The 18,239-nt window shown below is 52.2% G+C and overlaps 2 protein-coding genes across 2 annotated transcripts in view; both read left to right on the forward strand.

Moving 5' to 3' along the window:
* Positions 1-9,127, forward strand: part of HS3ST6 (heparan sulfate-glucosamine 3-sulfotransferase 6) — a 29,405-nt gene extending 20,278 nt beyond the window's left edge. Inside the window, exon 2 of the mRNA XM_065031255.1 lies at positions 8,189-9,127. Coding sequence (XP_064887327.1) covers positions 8,189-8,807 — 619 coding nt within the window. The 3' untranslated portion in view covers positions 8,808-9,127. The remainder of the gene's footprint in view (positions 1-8,188) is intronic.
* A 3,301-nt stretch (positions 9,128-12,428) lies between these two features.
* The window catches only part of MEIOB (meiosis specific with OB-fold), a 30,052-nt gene continuing 24,241 nt past the window's right edge, over positions 12,429-18,239 (forward strand). The window contains exon 1 of the mRNA XM_021290441.2: positions 12,429-12,663. The gene's annotated coding sequence lies outside the window, so the exon portion shown is untranslated. The remainder of the gene's footprint in view (positions 12,664-18,239) is intronic.

Here is an 18,239-nt window from a genome sequence, read left to right on the forward strand (position 1 = left end):
TTCCCATTTCTGCTGGCCACATAACTTTAAACCTGAAAAAAGAGAGATTTTTGTGGGCTTTTTATGTTCTTCCTGTGCTCTCCTCCATCTAGGTGGGAAACTGGGAACAATCAGCCCATTGCTGCAAGAGGATAATTTAGTGAAAACCAGTCTGAGTACTTTTATTTGTAATTGAAAACAAAGACCTTAGACACACTTAGAGTGATCTGAGATATATATATATACACACATATATATATATATTTTTAAACAGCAATAAGTTTGCATCTGAATAGCCTTCCAGAGGTGTGCTGCTGGTCTGGAGTGCTCAGACTGGGGACAACTGGTCTGTAAAAAAACCAATAACTGGCCTTTAGAACTATATATGTTGATCATGTTATGCCCATCCGAGCATTGTTGCAATTGCCAGGGTCAGTGGGATGTGGTTGGGGGTCCCTTCCCCTCCCCAGGCACTTGTGCTGCCAGCCCCATGCAGCTTGAAGAGCAAATTTCCCTTATTTATTGCAGTGCCCAAGGATCCCAGTTATCAGAGGCACAAAATTTGTCACTGGTGCCATTGCTCTGGTTGCAGAAGAGCGTAATTTGTGTTTTGCTGCACTCAGACAGCAAGTCAGGTCATAAAACACAAGATGCACGGTGAGGGGAGAGTGTATTTAAAAGGCTGATTCCGCTGAAAGGTGTAATAATCTGCCGGATTACTTGCCGGGGTAGCTGCAGGGAAATTTACTGCCTTGGAAAGAGATTATCAGCAGCCGCTGCTGCCAGCAGATTTCTTCCTTTTATTTGCTAAGAGGAAGGAAACTTTTCATGGAATTCCTGCTGCTCGTGCCTGTGAGCGATGCTCCCCCCCTGCAGCCAAACCGGCCCATTGGTTCTCACAGCTCGAAAGTGAAAAAATAATCCGGACAATTGCAAATTTTATCCTTATCTCCCCTCTCGGTATGAGAGGTAAATTCAAGCCTATGTTTTTGAATTACGCTGGTGTGAGCTTACGTGTGCCCAGAGCCGTCCCTGCCTGGAGGTGCTGAGCTGGTTGCGGGGGTCGACTCTTGTTCTGGGGGCTTAAGCAGGAGGAGGAAGGTTTATTCTTCCCAGTCCAGGGCTCCAGGAGCATCTCGCCAAGCCCCAGCTGCAGGAACGGGCTTTGCACGGGTGACACTGGGGCTTCCTCCACTGCAAACCGAGCAGAGACCCTGACCCTGAGCATCCCTTCTGTGAGCGGGGGCAAATCCTGAGTACCTGCATCCCTACAGCTGGTCCCCAGCAGACCCAGAGCTGGAGCTCAGGGCCACTCATGCAATGGGTTTGTTGGTCCTTCTGCAGTGCCCCCAGCCGTACATGGGACAGACCGGCCCTGGGGTGTGCAGGGGGGTTGGTTTTGTTTGATTCCGTTCCCCTGGAAGGGAGGAGGGCCGTGACGGGCTGGGGCAGCTAACCCCTTTAATTGTGTGCAATGAAGGCTGACGGTGCGGAGGAGCAGCCTTTAAAAGGGGTACTGAACCTTTAATTCCTGAATAAATCATCTCCAGTCTGTTGCTCCTTCATCTGCAAGCTGTTTGAGCGCGGGTACATATTCACTGCTGGGAAGGGTCATTTGGAGATCAGAGCCCTCGATTGACCTGGGTCACAGGCAAGACACCTGCCACAGGCTGTCCCCAGGCCCCCGGGGCTGGGGAATCAAAGGGACACGGGGGAGAGAGCTGCGGGAAGAGGGTTTCTAATTGCTGCCATGCAGACGCGCATCATTCCGGAGGGATGGAGAGGGATGTGTCCAGCACTGAGCCCCAGCCCAGCATCCCACCACGGCTGGGCATGCCTCAGCCCTGGCTTTCCATAGGGTTTTGGGGGATTCACTGTTTCTCACTTGGTTTAACCCAAGCAGTGGGTTCAGCTGCTTTTCCACCAATGATTGTTCAAAATATATCTTTGCTTGTTGTAAGTGAAGTATTGCTCCTGGGACCATGAGGCTGGTTTTGTTTCAGGTCCCCCTCCTGCCAGTGGGGGGTGCAGGTGGCCCCGTCCTGCTGTTATTGTCTCTGGGTGATCTCTGGAGGTGGCTGATGTCCCTGTGGCGTGCCCAAGCAGGCATCCCAGGGTGGCTGTGGGTTTGTGCCTTGGCCAAGGGACACCACCTTCGGCAAAAGCGAGGGGGGACCCGAGCGGCGGTGGCTGTGATGGGTCCCTGGCAGGTGTCAATGGGGAGTTGAGCTGCTCTGCATTTTTGGGGTGAACCTGTGCATCATGGCTCCACAGCAGGGACCACCCCTGATCCCAGGGATGCTGACAGAGGCCAAGCAGCCTCTTCCTCCAGTGCTGTCATTCCCGAGCGGGGCAGGAGCTGTGCCCTTATTAACTCTGCTGTCTGCTCTTCATAATCAAATGCAGTTCTGTGCATTCACTGGGAGCCCTTTGGCCTCAACAACCCCACTGGAATAACCATGCATAGAAAAAAAAAAAAAAAACAAACAAGAAGCTTCAGGGCCTTGAGCTGCCCATAATTGTAACTCCCAGCCATAAACATGAGCACCATGGTGATAAAAATATTGGGCAGTGGAGGGGCTGGGGTTGCCCCCCCTGTTTTGTGGGGGAAAGGCCTTTTTCTCACCTTCTTGCCAGGGCTGGGGAACTGGGGTGCACTGATGTTTGGGTAGATGGACAGAGCAGCTTCCCAAATGGCGCCAGTTCTTATCGGGGTTAATAACTGGGTGTCGGGTGACTTGCAAAAGCAGCCACTCCATTAGAAATGCTAATGGGCTTCTCCCCTTTCCCAGCTCCGCATTTCCCTGGTCTTGATGCTAAATAGGTTGGAAAGTCAAATACAAAACTGCTCGGCTCCTGGCCCTTCCCGCAGGCCCCCTAAAAACCCCATTGCTGCCTCACCTCTGCTTTGCAGCCTGTGCCCTTCACAGGATGAAGCATCTGCAGCCAGCGAGGCTCTGCAGCCAGCGAGGGAGCCCATGGGGAAGGGTTTGGGGGGGCTCAGACCCCCCAGGGAGCAGCTCCCTGCTCCTCTGACCCTCTTTGCGGCCTGACCGGGCTGGATCCCACCCCAGGGATCCCTTTGTCCCCTGTGGTCTGGTAGGGGGAGAGCTCTGGGGTCCCTGGTGTTGTCTGGAGAGCCCCCATCCCTGCTCCTGGGCTATTTGTTGCCCTCCCCCAAGAGGCTGCTCTGCCCAGGGATGCTCCAGCTGGGAGGACCTGGCAAAACTCTGTGATGTTTCATGTATCAAACTGTAATTAGGAGCAAAGGGCAGGGGGGATGCAAAGGAGCATTAATAAATTATCTTTCTTGTTGTTAATTGACGTGTCTCAGAGTCAGCCGATCGTTGAGCCCAGGGCTTGGCTCCCCTTCCAGGCGCATCCCAGGCTTGTTACCGCTGTCATTAGCATATTCAGGTTTCCCTGCTTAAAGCCAATTAGCTCCTGGACAAGTCTGATTGGAAAGCTGTGGCCTCATTTACACATTTTTGAATCGGTGAAAGAATCAAAAATAATGGAGGCAGGGCAGGGATGGAAAGCGCCCGGGGGGCTCTGCCTGCTGGGGAGGTGCTGGCAGGACCCGCCATCTCCTCCAAAGGGGCAGCGGGGAAGGAGAGGGGGGATATCACAGTAATTAGGAATAAAAAAGGAACGTGGCCTAATTTGCTCCCGAGCGGCTTGGCTGGCGAATTCAGCGTTCCCTGCCTTGCACTGGGGTTCAACAGATGACTCGGGAAGAGGAGGCGATGGAGGGGACGGGCTTGGGGGTGAGCGTGGCTGCCCACACATGTCCCCCACCCGATTTTGGGAAACAGGGGATCCAGCACAACCCTCGGCAGCCGGGGTGTCCCTGGAAGAGCTGGGAGCGGGGACACAAGGCTGGATCTGTCCCTTGTGGCATCCAGACACAAGGCTGGATCTGTCCCTTCCATCATACCCCCCTTGCTGCCTCCTTGTGCCCTGCTTCCCAGCAAAGGTGATGCTATTTTAGCTGCCTGGACGGAAGAGGCCGGTATCTTACAGTCTACGTAGCTAGTTCCAGTTTAACAACTTCATAGCCGCTGTGGGGCACAAAGGCAGCCTTGTCCCGCCGGGTGAGATAAGCCTGTTGGGGCGATTCATATGCAGATCCGGGTGGTACTGGGTGTCTGCTGGGAGAGGATAAATCTGTCCCAAGCCTTGTCCCCTCTCTCCTGGTTCCAAACTGTTTTACATTTACACAAAAACGGTTCTGTCCCCCCATTGAGCGGGGTCCTGGGCAGGCTGTCACGGGTCCTTTGAGAGAGGAGGTCCCTGGAACCTCAGCCACTGGGTGCCCCTGGGCCAGCGGAGCCGTCACCGGCGCTAAGCTGGGCTGTCCCGGCCCGTTTTGTCCCCCATGTCAGCCCATCGCCCATCTTATCGCCTTCAAAGAGTCACTTTCTTTGGCCCTGCAGAAAGCTCTCAACCATATCCCCTCCGGCAGAAATCCCCTCGCCTTTCACTTGCTTTTGTGGGGGGCTTTTTTTCTCAGTGCTTGTGGGTTTTTTTAATAATAATGGAGAGTTTTGGGTTTATTTCTTTTTTTTCTTTCCCCCTTTTTTCTCCCACTTTTGGTGATAACATAGCCCCTGCAAGCTCTGATCCAGACAGCACCCATCACCCACATCTGCAGTTTATCTGGGATTTCAGGGTTTCCTTTCATGTTCCTGGCACAGGTTGGACTTATGTCCATATTAAAGATGCTGCCTGGCATTTTGGGGGGGGGATGAATAGTGGGCAGAGCCAATTCCTCACATGGGGCTGCCATGCGAGCAGCCGGTGGGATGCTTTTGGGCTGGAGACTTATTTATCAGCAAGGTTCTCCTCCCACGGGTTCATCCTTTACTTTATGCTCTCAGCTTGGTGCTGGGAGGAATTTTCCCTCATCTACAGCAAAATCATCCCAAAGTCAAGGAATCATGAACCAATTAACCCTGAAAAGTTACATTGGCCCAGGTTTTTGAAGTCTGCTTTGAGTACCTGCCCACTATGATTGCTAATCTGTATTTAATGCAGCTTTCTGCATTTTTATCAGTGCTGTAAGTTACTGCACCTTGCTACCTCAACAGAGGAGGTAATTAATGTAAATGAGGGCCCCTGAGAGCACAGCTGTAATCTGCAATTTCCCATTGACTGTTATAGAGGGAATGTCCCAGAGAGGTCCAGCAGCTCTTAGAAATGCAATTTCAGGGATGTGGCAGCATTAGCCTCTGTGGCTGGTACCTGCAGCCCCAGCCACCACAGTCTGGAGGGTGAGAGGAGGATGAGGATGAGGATGGGTCACCAGGGCGGGAGGAAACTTGGTGAAATGATGGGCGAAACAGCTCCCATGATGCTTCAAAGTGGATGGTGGCTTTTTCCACCCCTCCCCATGATTTTGCTATTTTCTTCAAGTGTTAACAGCTTCACAAGTTGGGTATTTCTACATCGGAAGTGCCATTTCTGATGCCTCTCAAATGCTAGTTGTTTTACTATCTAACTTATCAGCTTAATAGAAAGGTAAAAGAGTTTTATTTCTCCTCCTGGACACAGCGTCTCCTCTTGAAATACAAACCCCCTCCAAGGCTGCCAAGCTGCTCCCTTGTTGCAGCGTCACCCACCTGTAGGTGATACTTAGTGTTCCGGAGGCGTTTTCCTCAAGTCGATAAGAATTAACCGTAAATTTAATTAAAGTTTCCAATGCTTACACTAAAGTGAAACATTACAGAAGCCTGGTCTGCTCTTTGCCAGTTTAAGCCAGATCTGGGGGCAGAAAGGGGTTATCAATAATTAACTGGGGTAATTTAGGGGAAAGTATTAGGGAGTTAATGAAAATGTGAAATAGCGTAATTATCTTGCAAGTAGCTGGGGGTGATTGAGCTGCTGAGGAAGACGAGGTGTTGCACAATTAACTGCATGGAGGTTGCTGTTTCCAATGCGATCTTGGGATGATGTAGGGACCCAGGTCTCCCCATCACCACCCTGACCCCTGTGGCTGGTGGTTCCAAATTAAGTGTGGAATTGAGGATTTAGACCCAAATCAGCAGCATCCAGCTGATGGTGGGTTGTGCACCTTTCATTCCTGTTGGAAACAAGCTATGGGTGTGTTGGAGCCTGTCTGAGCATCTGTGTAAGTGCTGTTTTGCAGAGCTTATGGTTCTGATGGACCAGTCTGCAGGGGTTTGCATGAGTTGTCACTGTCACATTACTGTCCCTAGTCGGGGAACACCAAGTACGTGGCCATGCTGGCAGGGAAAGGTCTCTGCACCCCATCTCAGCCCACAGGCACAGGAGCTGCTTGAGCGGCACCTGTGCAGAGTTGGGAATCCCTGCCCCAACATGGGCTTCTATTAAAAATTCTATTTTAATTAAATTTTAATTAAGCTTTAGGATGGTGCGGTTGGCTTTAATTAAACTTGGCGCTGCTCCCATGTGCTGAGAAACCCTTGGTCAGCAGGATGAGTGCGGGGAAGGTGCTGGTACTGCTGGGTGCAGGTCTCTGGGGCCGCCTGTTGTAAGGGGGGTTCCAGGGGGTCCTTGTGCCCCGCAGAGCCATTAGGGACAGGGTGAGCACCCTGGGACCCAGCCTGGCCCTTGCAAAAAGGAAAGGGGGAGCTAAAATGGCTTTTATTAGAGTATTTCAGCAGAACCTTTGCTGGGGCATCCAGATTCACGTTGTTCTTGGTGGCGGCTGTGCCGGTGCCCTTGGGGAGCCCTGCTCTCGCAGGGGTGGCTCACGGGTTCCTCGCTGGTTTATGTCCTTGGGAATGTCGTCTTGGCGCCTGCAGCAAACCCAAACCATCGCGTTTTGCGAAAGCTGAGCACAACTGCGAATTCCTGAGTTCAAGTGCCAGTTTGGGGAGAACAAGCTGAGAAAAGCAGTGTTTCGGGTTAATGTGGGCTCTCCAGGCTCTTGGATCACGTCATCCCAAGTGTTTGCTAGTAAACATTTTATTGCCCATCAAGGAGCGGGACTGATTTAGGTCTTAAACCCATGTTTGCTGAGGGAGGGTTTGGGCGTGTGAGCCGTTTTGCTGTGCAGAAATCGCAGTGGCAGCCAGGGCAGCGCTGCAAAGCGCAGAAATGCCTCAACAAGTCACCCAGAGGAGGTGCCTGAGGCAGCCTGGCAAAGCCGGCGGCCGGTTTCTGAACATAATTAGGGTTGAACATGCTCGGCTGGCGGGGGAAGCCCGAGCAGCAGGTTGGGGATGTGCTAACAGCAGCGTTTGGTGATGTGCTGTTGGGCAATCCTGGCAGAGAAGGGGTGGGGAGTGGGGTGCGAGGGCCTGATCCTGGTTTGGGGGGAAGCATGGCAGGCAGCCCCTCTGGTGAGCGCGGTTATTGGTGGCAGGGAAAAAGTACTAAAGAGCTCAGGGAAAGCTCCCATGGCTGCCCCGGCACCGCTGGTGCCAGACGGAGAGTCGGGGATGGTGAGGATGAGCTCTGAAAGAAAATAAAATGAATAAAGTGGGAGGGGGAGGAGGGAGAAGCCACAAGTGGCTTTTGCCTCTTTGGGGGAGGGAGTTGTGCGGGGCCCAGCATTGCTCACAAATGCTTTTAATAAAGTGTTCTTTCCTACGTCCAGGGAAAAAAACAAAAAACAACCAAAAAATCAAAAAAACAACCCAAACCTCAAGCCTTTTCCCATTACATAAGCACCAGATGCTGCTGGGCAGAGCCCTGGTGTCCCCACAGCACAGCCCAGCCATGGGGACCATCCTCTCCCGTCGTGGGGACCCCACTTTCCCCCGGGAACAACCCTCTGGTGCCCCGGCTCTGAGCAGCAGGATGTGTTCCCAGGGGGATCCTCAAGCTTTAAAACCAAAATTCTTCCAAGTTCAGGCAAAAGCGAGAGTCCCTACAGGAAAGAGTCTGTCCTGTCCCAACTCCCTCCTTTCAGTCAAGTTAAACCTCTTGGTTAGACTTGATTTCTTTTTTTTTTTTTTATTTTATCCCTTGACACAGTTAATATCTGGCTATCGGTGCTTTTTTTAAGAGACTTCCTGATCTTGGAGCTTGTCCTGGGATGTCTCTGGGTGCAGAGCAGCTCAGGTTGGATCTCCCTGTGTTTGCTAAACCATACAAGTGGTTTTATGTCAGGACGGTGGATGTTTGTTGCTCCACAGCAGCTCCTCCGGGAGCTGTGTCCCTGTCGGGCCATCAGGTTGGAGTGGCCTCCAGCCTTGACCGTGTCCCTGTCTCTCCCCAGGAGCCTGATGCCACGCACACTGGAGGGGCAGATCACGATGGAGAAGACCCCCAGCTACTTTGTCACCAAGGAGGCTCCTCGGCGCATCTACAACATGTCTCGGGACACTAAGCTGATTGTGGTGGTGAGGAACCCGGTCACCCGCGCCATCTCGGACTACACACAGACACTCTCCAAAAACCCCACCATCCCCAGCTTCCAGACCCTGGCCTTCAAAAACCTCAGCACGGGACTGATTGACACGAGCTGGAGCGCGGTGAGGATTGGGATCTACGCCAAGCACCTGGACAACTGGCTGCAGTATTTCCCCCTCTCCAAATTCCTCTTTGTCAGTGGGGAGAGACTCGTCAGTGACCCAGCAGGGGAGATGGGCCGTGTCCAGGACTTTCTGGGTCTCAAGAGGGTGGTGACAGACAAACATTTCTATTTTAATGAGACCAAGGGCTTTCCCTGCCTGAAGAAGCCTGAGGGCGGCAGCAAGCCCCGCTGCCTGGGGAAATCCAAGGGGCGGCCGCACCCCAAAATCGACGGGCAGGTGGTCCAGCGCCTGCGGGAGTTTTACAGACCCTTCAACATGAAGTTTTATCAGATGACAGGGCAGGACTTCGGGTGGGACTGAACTGTCCATGGGTCACAATAACGCACCAAGACCCATCTGCCTGGCAGTGCACAGAGTCAGTACTGTGGTCTGGGGATGCTCCTGGATGTCATGGTCCAGGGATGTTCCTGGACGCCATGGTCCAGGGATGCTCGCAGATGCTGTAGTCCAGGGATGCCCATGGCCACCCCACCAGCAACTTCCTCCCTTCATTCTAATTTATATTGGACCTTTTTTGGCCAGAAATGGACCTTTCTGGAGTAGAGAGAAATATTTAAGAAATAAAACCACAGATGACCCCTCTCCTCTCCCTGACCAGATTAAATATTCTTCCATATAAATCTTGTTAATCTGTATTAACTGTAACCATTCTGGGTAGCAAGTGGGAGCCTGTGAGTGTGTGGGTTGGTGGGTGCATGGATGACAGCTCTGCCATCCACGATAAAAGATCTGGAAACCAGCTGGTCTCTGGGCCGTCCGGCCAGTGGGGTTTTGCCAAAGCCAATTCCAGTGTTGAGCACAGGCAGCGGGTGCCGTGGGGCGGTGGGTGAGGCCGGCTGAGCAGCAGACCCCAGGCTTGGGGTATGTTTTGCAGACAGAAAATAGTCCACAGAAATTTGCTAGTAAAGAAAGACAATTAACAGCAGTAGTTTTTGGATAAATGCCAGGTCCAGGGTTAGGGAGAGGGAGTTTTGTATCACATACCTTCTTATGTTCTTTGAGTAACCCAGCTGACAAAGCAGGGCATTTCTAACCCCCAGGATTAAAATCTCTGCTTCCCCTAAATTTACCCAAGTAGAGCAAACAAAAGCCCCAAACTCTGACCTTTTGGTTCAATAATCTCAATAGATTTTCAAATCTGCAGCCATAGAGAGGGCCATCACGGGAGGCTGCAGAAATTAGTTTAATCTGAATTAACTAGTTTTCCCTTAATTAAAGATGGGGAGGAAACATTTAATTAACCTCTAATATCTTATTAGTGACTTGTATTTGTCTCTTTAGTGAGCTAATTATGTGTTTTGAACGGCCCTCAGGCCCTGCATTGTTTGCAAATACGCTTTGGCTGTGGTTTCTTCCATTGCAGCATCCGCAAGCTGACCGTCCCGCCAGCTGTGCCATCGCTGCCATCCTCGCTGCTCCTGCCCAGGGTGATGGAGTCAGCAGGTACCGCTTCTCCTGGACTGCACACCCTTTTTTCCAAGCTCTGGGGCAGTTTTTTTGCTCCACACAGCTCTCCCCACTCCCATATCCTGGCCACTGGCACCTCCTTTTTGCCCCTTGGAGGTGACACATATTTTCTGTCCCGATGCTCTGGGCTGTTGCTGAGGTCGAGCACATTTGTCCCTTCAACCCTTGGGCTCGTCTGGTTGCTGCTGGGACAAGTGACAGGTGCAGTGACAGGTTTAATATGATGCTGGAGTTAATTGCAGAGAGTTGCCTGTTTCTGCATGGGGACTGGGACACCGTGGTGTCAGTCCATGCACTGGGAACAGACTCACACCCCACCGGTGCGGTGCCAGAGCGTGGGGGTATTAAGAAACAGTGATCTTGTAAAAGAATTGTAAGAAAAGATGCAATCTAGACTACTTTTCTGCTGGTTAAAATCCCAGAGGCCCCCGAGCGATGTCGTGTTGCTGGGATGGGCTCTGCGCCCCGTGCCCGGTGCGGGGTCCCCCGGCCATGTCCCCTGGACTGCGGGTGCCCCGGCCGCCGACCCGCTGGGGGTTGGATGTCGCAGCCGCTGGAGCCCGTTGTCATCCTCGCTGGCAGCTCCGCATGATGGACTGCACTCTGCTTGTTTAGGTTTTGTTTCCAGCCACGACATTCGACCAAATTATTCTCCGCCAAGGGCTTTAAAGTTTCCCAAGTGCCTGTGAAAGCCTGGAAACGCTGATAGTGATCCTATTTCTCAGCTGAGTGACTGCATTCAGCCCCAGCCATATTGATATGCAAAACGTTAAGGGTCTTGGTTCTAAGGATGGTTTCTGTCTGCCCTGTGAAAGGGAACCATACTTTTTTAAAGCCCAGGCCTTTCTAAAACCACACAATACCATATAGACTATGCCATTTAAAGCATCTGAAGCGACCCAAAATGTATTGAAAGCTTGCTTTGCAGACTCATTAAGACTACTCAATAGGTTCTGGCAAATACGGTGCCGGGGCTGACCGCACGGATTAAGACTTTTGAAGTGTTACACAAACCCCCTGCCTAAACTAATTGCTGCCCCGCAGCTCATGAGGTCAAGTATTTGTATTCATTGCCTCTGAGAGGAGCCACTTCTGGGTCTGTCCAGGTGAAGTCTGCACTTAATTAGATCAGGACGATAAAAGCGGCTTTGGGGAGGAAGCGGGAAGGTGCCTGGGATGAAATCACCCGGCTCTTGCTCAGGTTTGTGTCCATCCACCACGGCAACGTTTTGGGCTGTTTCTGTTGCTTTCAGGTGAAAAAGCCCCAGCGGAGTGATGCAATTCCAACCAAAGCTACTCGGTGCAGAGGCGGCTGGGCCGGTGGCTCTGCCAGGGTCTGCGTAGCTCCTTGGTCACCTGCAGCATGTGGGATGCAGCACTCACGTCCCACTGTCATGAGGGTTTCGGCTCCAGAAGCCAGTCGGTGTGCATGGGAAGGGCTGGGGTTTGGGAAGGGCTGGGGTTTGGGAAGGGCGGGCATGGCTCCAGCAGCGATTGCTGGACATTCAGTGTGCTGCCCCAGCAGTTCTCCACTGGGATGTCTTGTTGCGCAGATTCGAGTGGGTTCCTTGCATGGGCACATGCAAGCGCAATATGTATTTACCTTGCCTATTCAAAGGGGAAACCACCTTTGCCTCATCCTCTAATTAAAAAAGGAGATTTAAGTAAAATCAGCAGCTGATTTTCTGAAGGTGTAAGTCGCATCTCAGCGGAGGTTCTTGTGCTGTGTTACCAAGAGCTGAGGACAACAGAAGAAACTTGGCGTGTTCATTGTAGGTGCTTTGGTGGAGCTTATTCAGGAGACTTTTCCCTGGTAAAAGGAAAATCGAAGCTCAAACCCCCTTTGCAGTGTCTCATAATCATGGGTATCAGCCCGTGGACCATGATTTTTGGTGCTTCTGCTGCCGGGCTTGGGCAAGGGCTGAGGGGTCTCCCCTGGTGGGACTTCTCCAATGCTGCTGGGCAGTGGCACTACTGGTGACCCCCGGCTGGGGGCTGTCACCGCTCACCCCGCTACACTGCGGGGTCAGAAATCACTTGGAAATGCCCCCAGAAAACTCCTGCAGAGGCTCAGCAATGGGTGTCACTGCTGTATTGTTCTGCACAAAACCTTTGGAAAGAAAGTTATAAACTAGGTGATGCTGAGCGGTACCGATGTGTTCTGTGTGACTGCTCCTGTGCAGCACTGGGCTGGGCTGGGGAGCTTCCCCCTCCATCCCAACCATGCCATAAACCAGGAAGAACAAGGTTGCAAGAGCCTTCCAAAATGTTTATTTGCTCCGTTTTCTTTCATACCAAATTTAGGAGGACAGAAGAACAAAAATAGAATTTTTTTTAAAAAAAAGCTCCGAAAGGAAAAAGTGACACTTCCCTGCCTTTGTGTAGGTGTGGAGATGCAGGAGAGCAGGAGGGCTGGTTTGCGATGACACTTTTCACCCTGACGTGCCCTGGGAATATTTTGCAACCTGTAACAGGGAAAGCTGTGCCTTTCCCTGCAAATACCCCATCCACTCCTATCCCCTGCCTGCAGCTGTGCTGGGCCCATGTCAGTCCCCAGGTGGGGCTTGTGCTGCCATTGCTGGGGGCACCTGTGGGCTATAAATGTGGGGAGGGTGGATTTTCCTTGTGGTGCTGCCCTAGGTGTGGAGGGTGCAGGGGGTGTGCTGGCCTGGGGAGCAGGATCTGGCAGGTAAGTGGAGGTGGGCAATGCTGCTGGGGAGGTTGGGCATCCCTTGTGCTGCCTGGGGTGCTGTAAGGGCAGTGAGATGTTTGGAGTCATGTGCAGGGGGTGTCTGTGGGTGCTGCTGCATCTCAGGTTTTCCAGTGCTCATGCTTGGGGTCTCTTCTCCCAGGTAACAAGTGATAGGATGAGAGGAAATGGCCTCAAGTTGCGCCAGGGGAGGCTGAGGTTGGACCTTGGGAACAATTTATTCTGGGAAAGGGCTGTCAGGCGTTGGAACAGGCTGCCCAGGGCAGTGGTGGAGTCACCATCCCTGGAAGGGTTGAACAGATGCAGAGATGAGGTTCTTAGGGACATGGGGTAGTGGCAGGGGTGGGTTATAGTTGGACTTGATGATCTTGAGGGTCTTTTCCAACTAAAATGATTCCATGACTCTACCTGCAAACCACAGCCTTTTACTCAAGGACATTGGAGGCTGTGATGCTCCTCACCACAGGGTGCAGTGTTGTGACCTCCCTTCCTGCCAGCACAGAGAAAGGCTCCAGGGAGGGATGTGTGTATCACTTCATGGTGTCCTGCCATTCTACGAAGTCCCCCAGTACTGGACATAGACCTTGAGCAGTACCTGGGGCTGTCAGCTCTGCCAGCTTCTGCTCTTGTTTCCATCTTAATACACAGAATAAACTCATGCCATGTTCCCCAATAGACAAGAAAATGCCCACACTGAGGGAGAGGCTGCTGTGATTGCAACCATGTGCCTGGCAGTGGCTTCCAAGTCATGCAGAGCGTGGGCTGGATCCCACGTGTGGGTACGAATAAGCAGCATCAGGTGCAGGCAGCAACAGGGACACAAATGTGATGAAGAACACTGAGTACGTGGCACTTGGGTCTCATCCTGGAGTGAGATGGGCTGCCCTGATTCAACCTGTGCACTGGTTATAAGCTTGTTTAACTGGAGGTGGGGTGAGACAAGCACAGCCCATGTGCGCAGCCCCTATGGAAGTCTGCAAGCAGGCAGTGAGATGCTTTTAGGAAAATAGTAGTCACTTACTACAATAATAAACCAAATTACTTATTTGTGAGCAACCTGCTGGGATTTGTGCCTGTCTGGACTGGGACAGGACACGTTGCTGGTGTGTCCCCGCCATTAAGGTCTTTCTGGGGTCCTGCTGCAGGTGAGGGCTGGATGTCCCCCTGTCACACACATATCCAGACCCAGCAGCTCTGGAGAGCAAGTCGGAGAGACGTGCAAGTGGCGTGGCTGCTGGGAGGAAACCAGCTCTGCTAAGTTTATTTGCAGTTCTTGGTGCAAAAAAGAAAAAAAGTATTCTTTGAGCTGTTTTGAAAATGCGAGCTGCTTCTCTGTTTGGATTTTAAATCTGTCCTGTGCATTCAGAGGGATGTGGACTCCGAAGGGGGAGTGGTGGCAGTCTCAGCCCCTCCTGTGCTGGTTTAACTCAGCAGCACCTTTTTCCCACTCCAAGAGCTGAGACTGTGGTCAAGTGAGGGGCTGGGTCTGGTCCAGGGGCAGCCTGGCCCTGCAGAGCTGCCCACCCCTTGGCTAATGCAAGAAATATGTTGGTTGTTTTTGTTTGTTTTTTCCTTTGATTAGAAACAGTGACTCGTTGCTTTGCATAATTAATCAATTTATATCAATAGAAAGAATAAATTGATGTCTTTCTGGCAAGCTTTCCCCTGGCAGGAGGTGAGCCCCAGGCCCTAATTGTGTACCCCCCATTGCTCACCATGGGTGTGGGGCAGCGGGGGACCTGTGGGATGGGGTTCTGCTACCACAGGCTCTTCCCCAGGGACCATGGGCACACAAAGGCAGGGAGGAGGGCGATGGCTGGAACCTTTGGGGTGGTTTGTGGCAGAGCACTGGGCAATGCCACAGCTCATCACACAAGGGCCAGTGTTAGAGGTAAGTAACGGTGCTGTAGGGTCTGATTCACCCCATTTCTCATGGCAAGGGGGGTGCAGACCACGGCCAGACCATGAAGCTGATGCTCATGGGCGGGACCAGGCTGGCACGGCCACATTGGTTTTGCCACAGCACCAGCATTCAGCTGCTGCCTCCAACCATGCCTGAAAGTCAACAAGGAGAGAATTTTTCACCTTTTTTTTTTTTTAATATATGTATATATATATTTTCCCCCTTTTGCTGTGAGTGCAACTTCCATCTGCCAGCAGGGGCTGATTGCCAGAGAGACGCCCCGCGGCAGCCACAGCACGCTGCCGGCAGATGCCAGCGGGAAGGAAAGTGCGAGGGATGGAGGGCAGCGGGGGAGAGGCCGGGAAACTTCTGGTGCGGATGGGAAAGGGGCTTGTGCAACAGCCAGCCTTTAATTAAGGGTCTTTAAAGCGTTTTCCCAGCTGTTTAACATTGCCTTGCCATATTGGAGTGGTTTAGAAGCAATGCTTCTCAGGAATTACTCCCTTCCTGTTGGCCCTGGGGATGGGTCCCCCACCAGTCCCCCACCGCCTTCCAAAAAATGGGGTAGAGAAAAACAGGGCTATGCCTGTGTGGAGAGGGGTGAGGTGAGGGAGAAACCTGTTTCCTTGCCATGGTTGCAACACCTCAGTGTCTTTAACACAGGTTCTGCAGCACCCAGAGTGATTCATGGGGGACACGTGCTGGTGGCATCGCTGGGTGCTGGGGGGACAATGTGGTCCCTCTTCTGGCACACGAAGGCTGGACTGGAAGAGCTGGATCCACCTCTGGGTTGATACTTGTGCCAGGAACCAGTTCCAGGGCTGCGGCCATGGCGCGGGGAGGTCTGTGGGCAGAAACAGGAGGTCAAAGCTGCACTGGGAGAGCAGGAGCTCCTGTCTGGCAAGGCGGGCATGGCGATGGTACGAGAGTAATGTCTTTGTTGAAGTGGGTAAATGCTGCTTCTCTGTCCTGTGGCTGGGGCTGCGCTGATGCTTTTTAGATTGCCTCTAGGAAAAACAAAAACCAACAACAAAACCCAAAACACACAAAACTATAGTAGTCAGAGAAGGGTCAGTCTGGAGCAACCTTTTAGTGTGTGTGGCTGAGCTGGTGCTGTGAAGCTGGAGCTGATGGCTCTGCCCTGTTTCTTCCACTGCAATAAAACTCAGGGAAAAGAGCTTCAGAGTGAAAGTGTTTGTCCACCTGCCAGCTGGGGGGATGCTTTGCTTTGCAGGTAAACCTGCACAGAGGTGTTTATGCTGAAACTACACAGGGACTTATTCTTTATTTTTTAGCTTTGCTTGCTCACTCAAATCCTCCTAGAGCCTTTTGCTCCTCCATCCCACACACAATCACCAGAGTTGCCTTGTTTTTGGAAGTGAGAGCAGAGATGCCCACTGGCTGCGAGGATGGAATAGGTGTGTGTCATGTTGTGCCGTCCCTGCTTTGCCAGGAGATTTATTAGTGTAATAAAAGGGAGGAAAATGCTCCATGAATCATCATTGCACTGGGATGTTGTGATGCTCTGTAAATAATGCAGGGAGCTGCTGCTAATGGAGTGATGTGCTCCAGTGGGCGCCCCCAGCCCTGTTTCTCCTCTCGCATTAGGATTAAGCTGCTGGTTGTGGGGGGTCCTGGGGTTGTTCTCTCCACTCCCCCCTGGGCTGGGCTTTCCCGGTGTTTCCACGCTCAGCGGAGATCTGTGGGTGCCAAACCCTGCAGTGGAGCACACTGCATGCAGAGCTGCCTGGGTTTAAATGCCACTTTCATGTGTTTCTCTGTAACCCGAAAGCTTTCTCTAGAAATAAGTGCAAGCTGACAGTCGTCCCCTGTCTTGGGTTCTTCTCCTCCTCCTGCCAAGGTTTCAGCCAGAAGCTGCATTTGCAGAGGAGGAGGTGATGCAAACCCAGCTGAGGGTGTTTTATGCAGAAAGGGAAAAATCCTTTTCCAGCAAAACATCCCATGACTGCTGGAATTGGGGCTTGCTGATGAGATAGTTGAGCACCTTCATCATCCTCCTCTTCCTCTGCACACCACAGCATCACCACAATGTTTCCTGCTTGAGGCATCCCACTCTGACAACTCCAATGCCATGGTTAGTGCCAGGGCTACTTCTGCTTCTCCAGTGCTCTTTTATATTTGGAAAAAGCCACAATAAAAGCTAGAAGGCACCTTTAACAGTGTAATATTAGAGAGGGCTGGAAGAGAAAAGGGGTTGTGCTGGGGCTGTGGTGTGGCTGGGGGTCCCAAGCATGGATCCACAGCTGCCACTTAGGGATGCAGAAATGGAGAAAAAAAACACATAAAATCCACAATTTCTGGGCTTGACTGCTGTGTGCCAATGTGCTGTGCTCAGGCAGGGGGAGGACAGGCTTACCCTGAGGCTGGCACAGCCTTTAGGACAGGTATTGGGATTATTTAGACCTGTCTGAGCTGAAGGCCAGTCCTGTACCTGCTTGCAGAGAATGTGATCCCGGTGCGGGCTGCCCAGGACTGGTGTCTGTTGGCAAGCAGGACGTTGCAAAACCAGGCAGCAAAATGTAGACACAGGCTGAAGAGCTGCCCAGAGCAAGTGCCTGGAACCAGTGGAAAAGGTTCCAAGTCCAGAGAGGCTTTGCAATAATTTCCACATTCGGTAATTTTTCTCAAGAGGGGAAGAGAGGCACGCCTGAAATAATTACCCACACAAGCAGCCATTGAAATGTTCTTTACTGTGAGCACTGATCATTTACTGTATTTAACAAGGCAATTTTGGCTCTCGGTGCATAAAAGCAAGCAATGACTAAAGCTCTTGTTTTCAGGATCCATGAGCCAAAGCACAGAAGTCTATCACTAGATCCAAGTCTGAGCTTGGCAGCCAGCTCCTATCTGGGGAGTGGGCCAAGGTGAAGTGGTTCTGTTCAGTCTCTGTGGGGCTTGGGGTGCTGGGGAGCACAGTGGGTGCTGGTCCATGCTGGGTGCATGGGGACATCTCCAGCAGCAGGGACTTTGGTTCTGAAGTGAGTTGGGATATTTTGCAGGGGGTGGAAGATGTTGTGGCTCCTCGTGGCTGTGAAAAGTTCCTGTAATGTGAAAAAGGGTAGGTGCTGAGCCCGAGGGCAGCTTGGGAAATAGGGCCAGTGGATTTCTGCTGTCGTCTCCCCTGCCTGGAGCTGGGGATCCCACTTTGGTCTCAGACTGTGCTCTCTCCCTTTGGGGCAGCGGCCAGCTCAATCAGAAGGAGCCATCCCCTGGTGAGAAGCCATCAGGGTATCACGCTCGTGCCAGGGTGGAAATTAGAGCTGATGAAAGCACCTTTTGTGCTGTGCTGTGTGCCACCCTGCTTAGAAATACTGCCCTGAGATGAACCGGGATCAGCCTGGCCGGAGCTGGCAGCATCACTGGAGATGTTCCTGCAACAGCCCCAGGGCTGCTGTCACCCACCAGAGTGGGGGTATCTCAAGGTGCAGGACCTCTGTGTTAGCAGAGCATAGGGAGACACTGCAGGTGACACCAATGGTGCTGCAGCTGCTGTGTGTGGTGCCACCCATGCAGGACAAGAGGATCTGGGCACAAAATCCACTCCTGATCTGCACAACTGGTTTGCTCAACTCCTCTGGTCCCCTATCAGAAACCTTTTCCAAGACTGGCTTCATGGCTGAGATGGGACTTG

Source organism: Columba livia, chromosome 15, assembly GCF_036013475.1.
Source record: "Columba livia isolate bColLiv1 breed racing homer chromosome 15, bColLiv1.pat.W.v2, whole genome shotgun sequence".
Lineage (NCBI taxonomy): Eukaryota > Metazoa > Chordata > Aves > Columbiformes > Columbidae > Columba > Columba livia.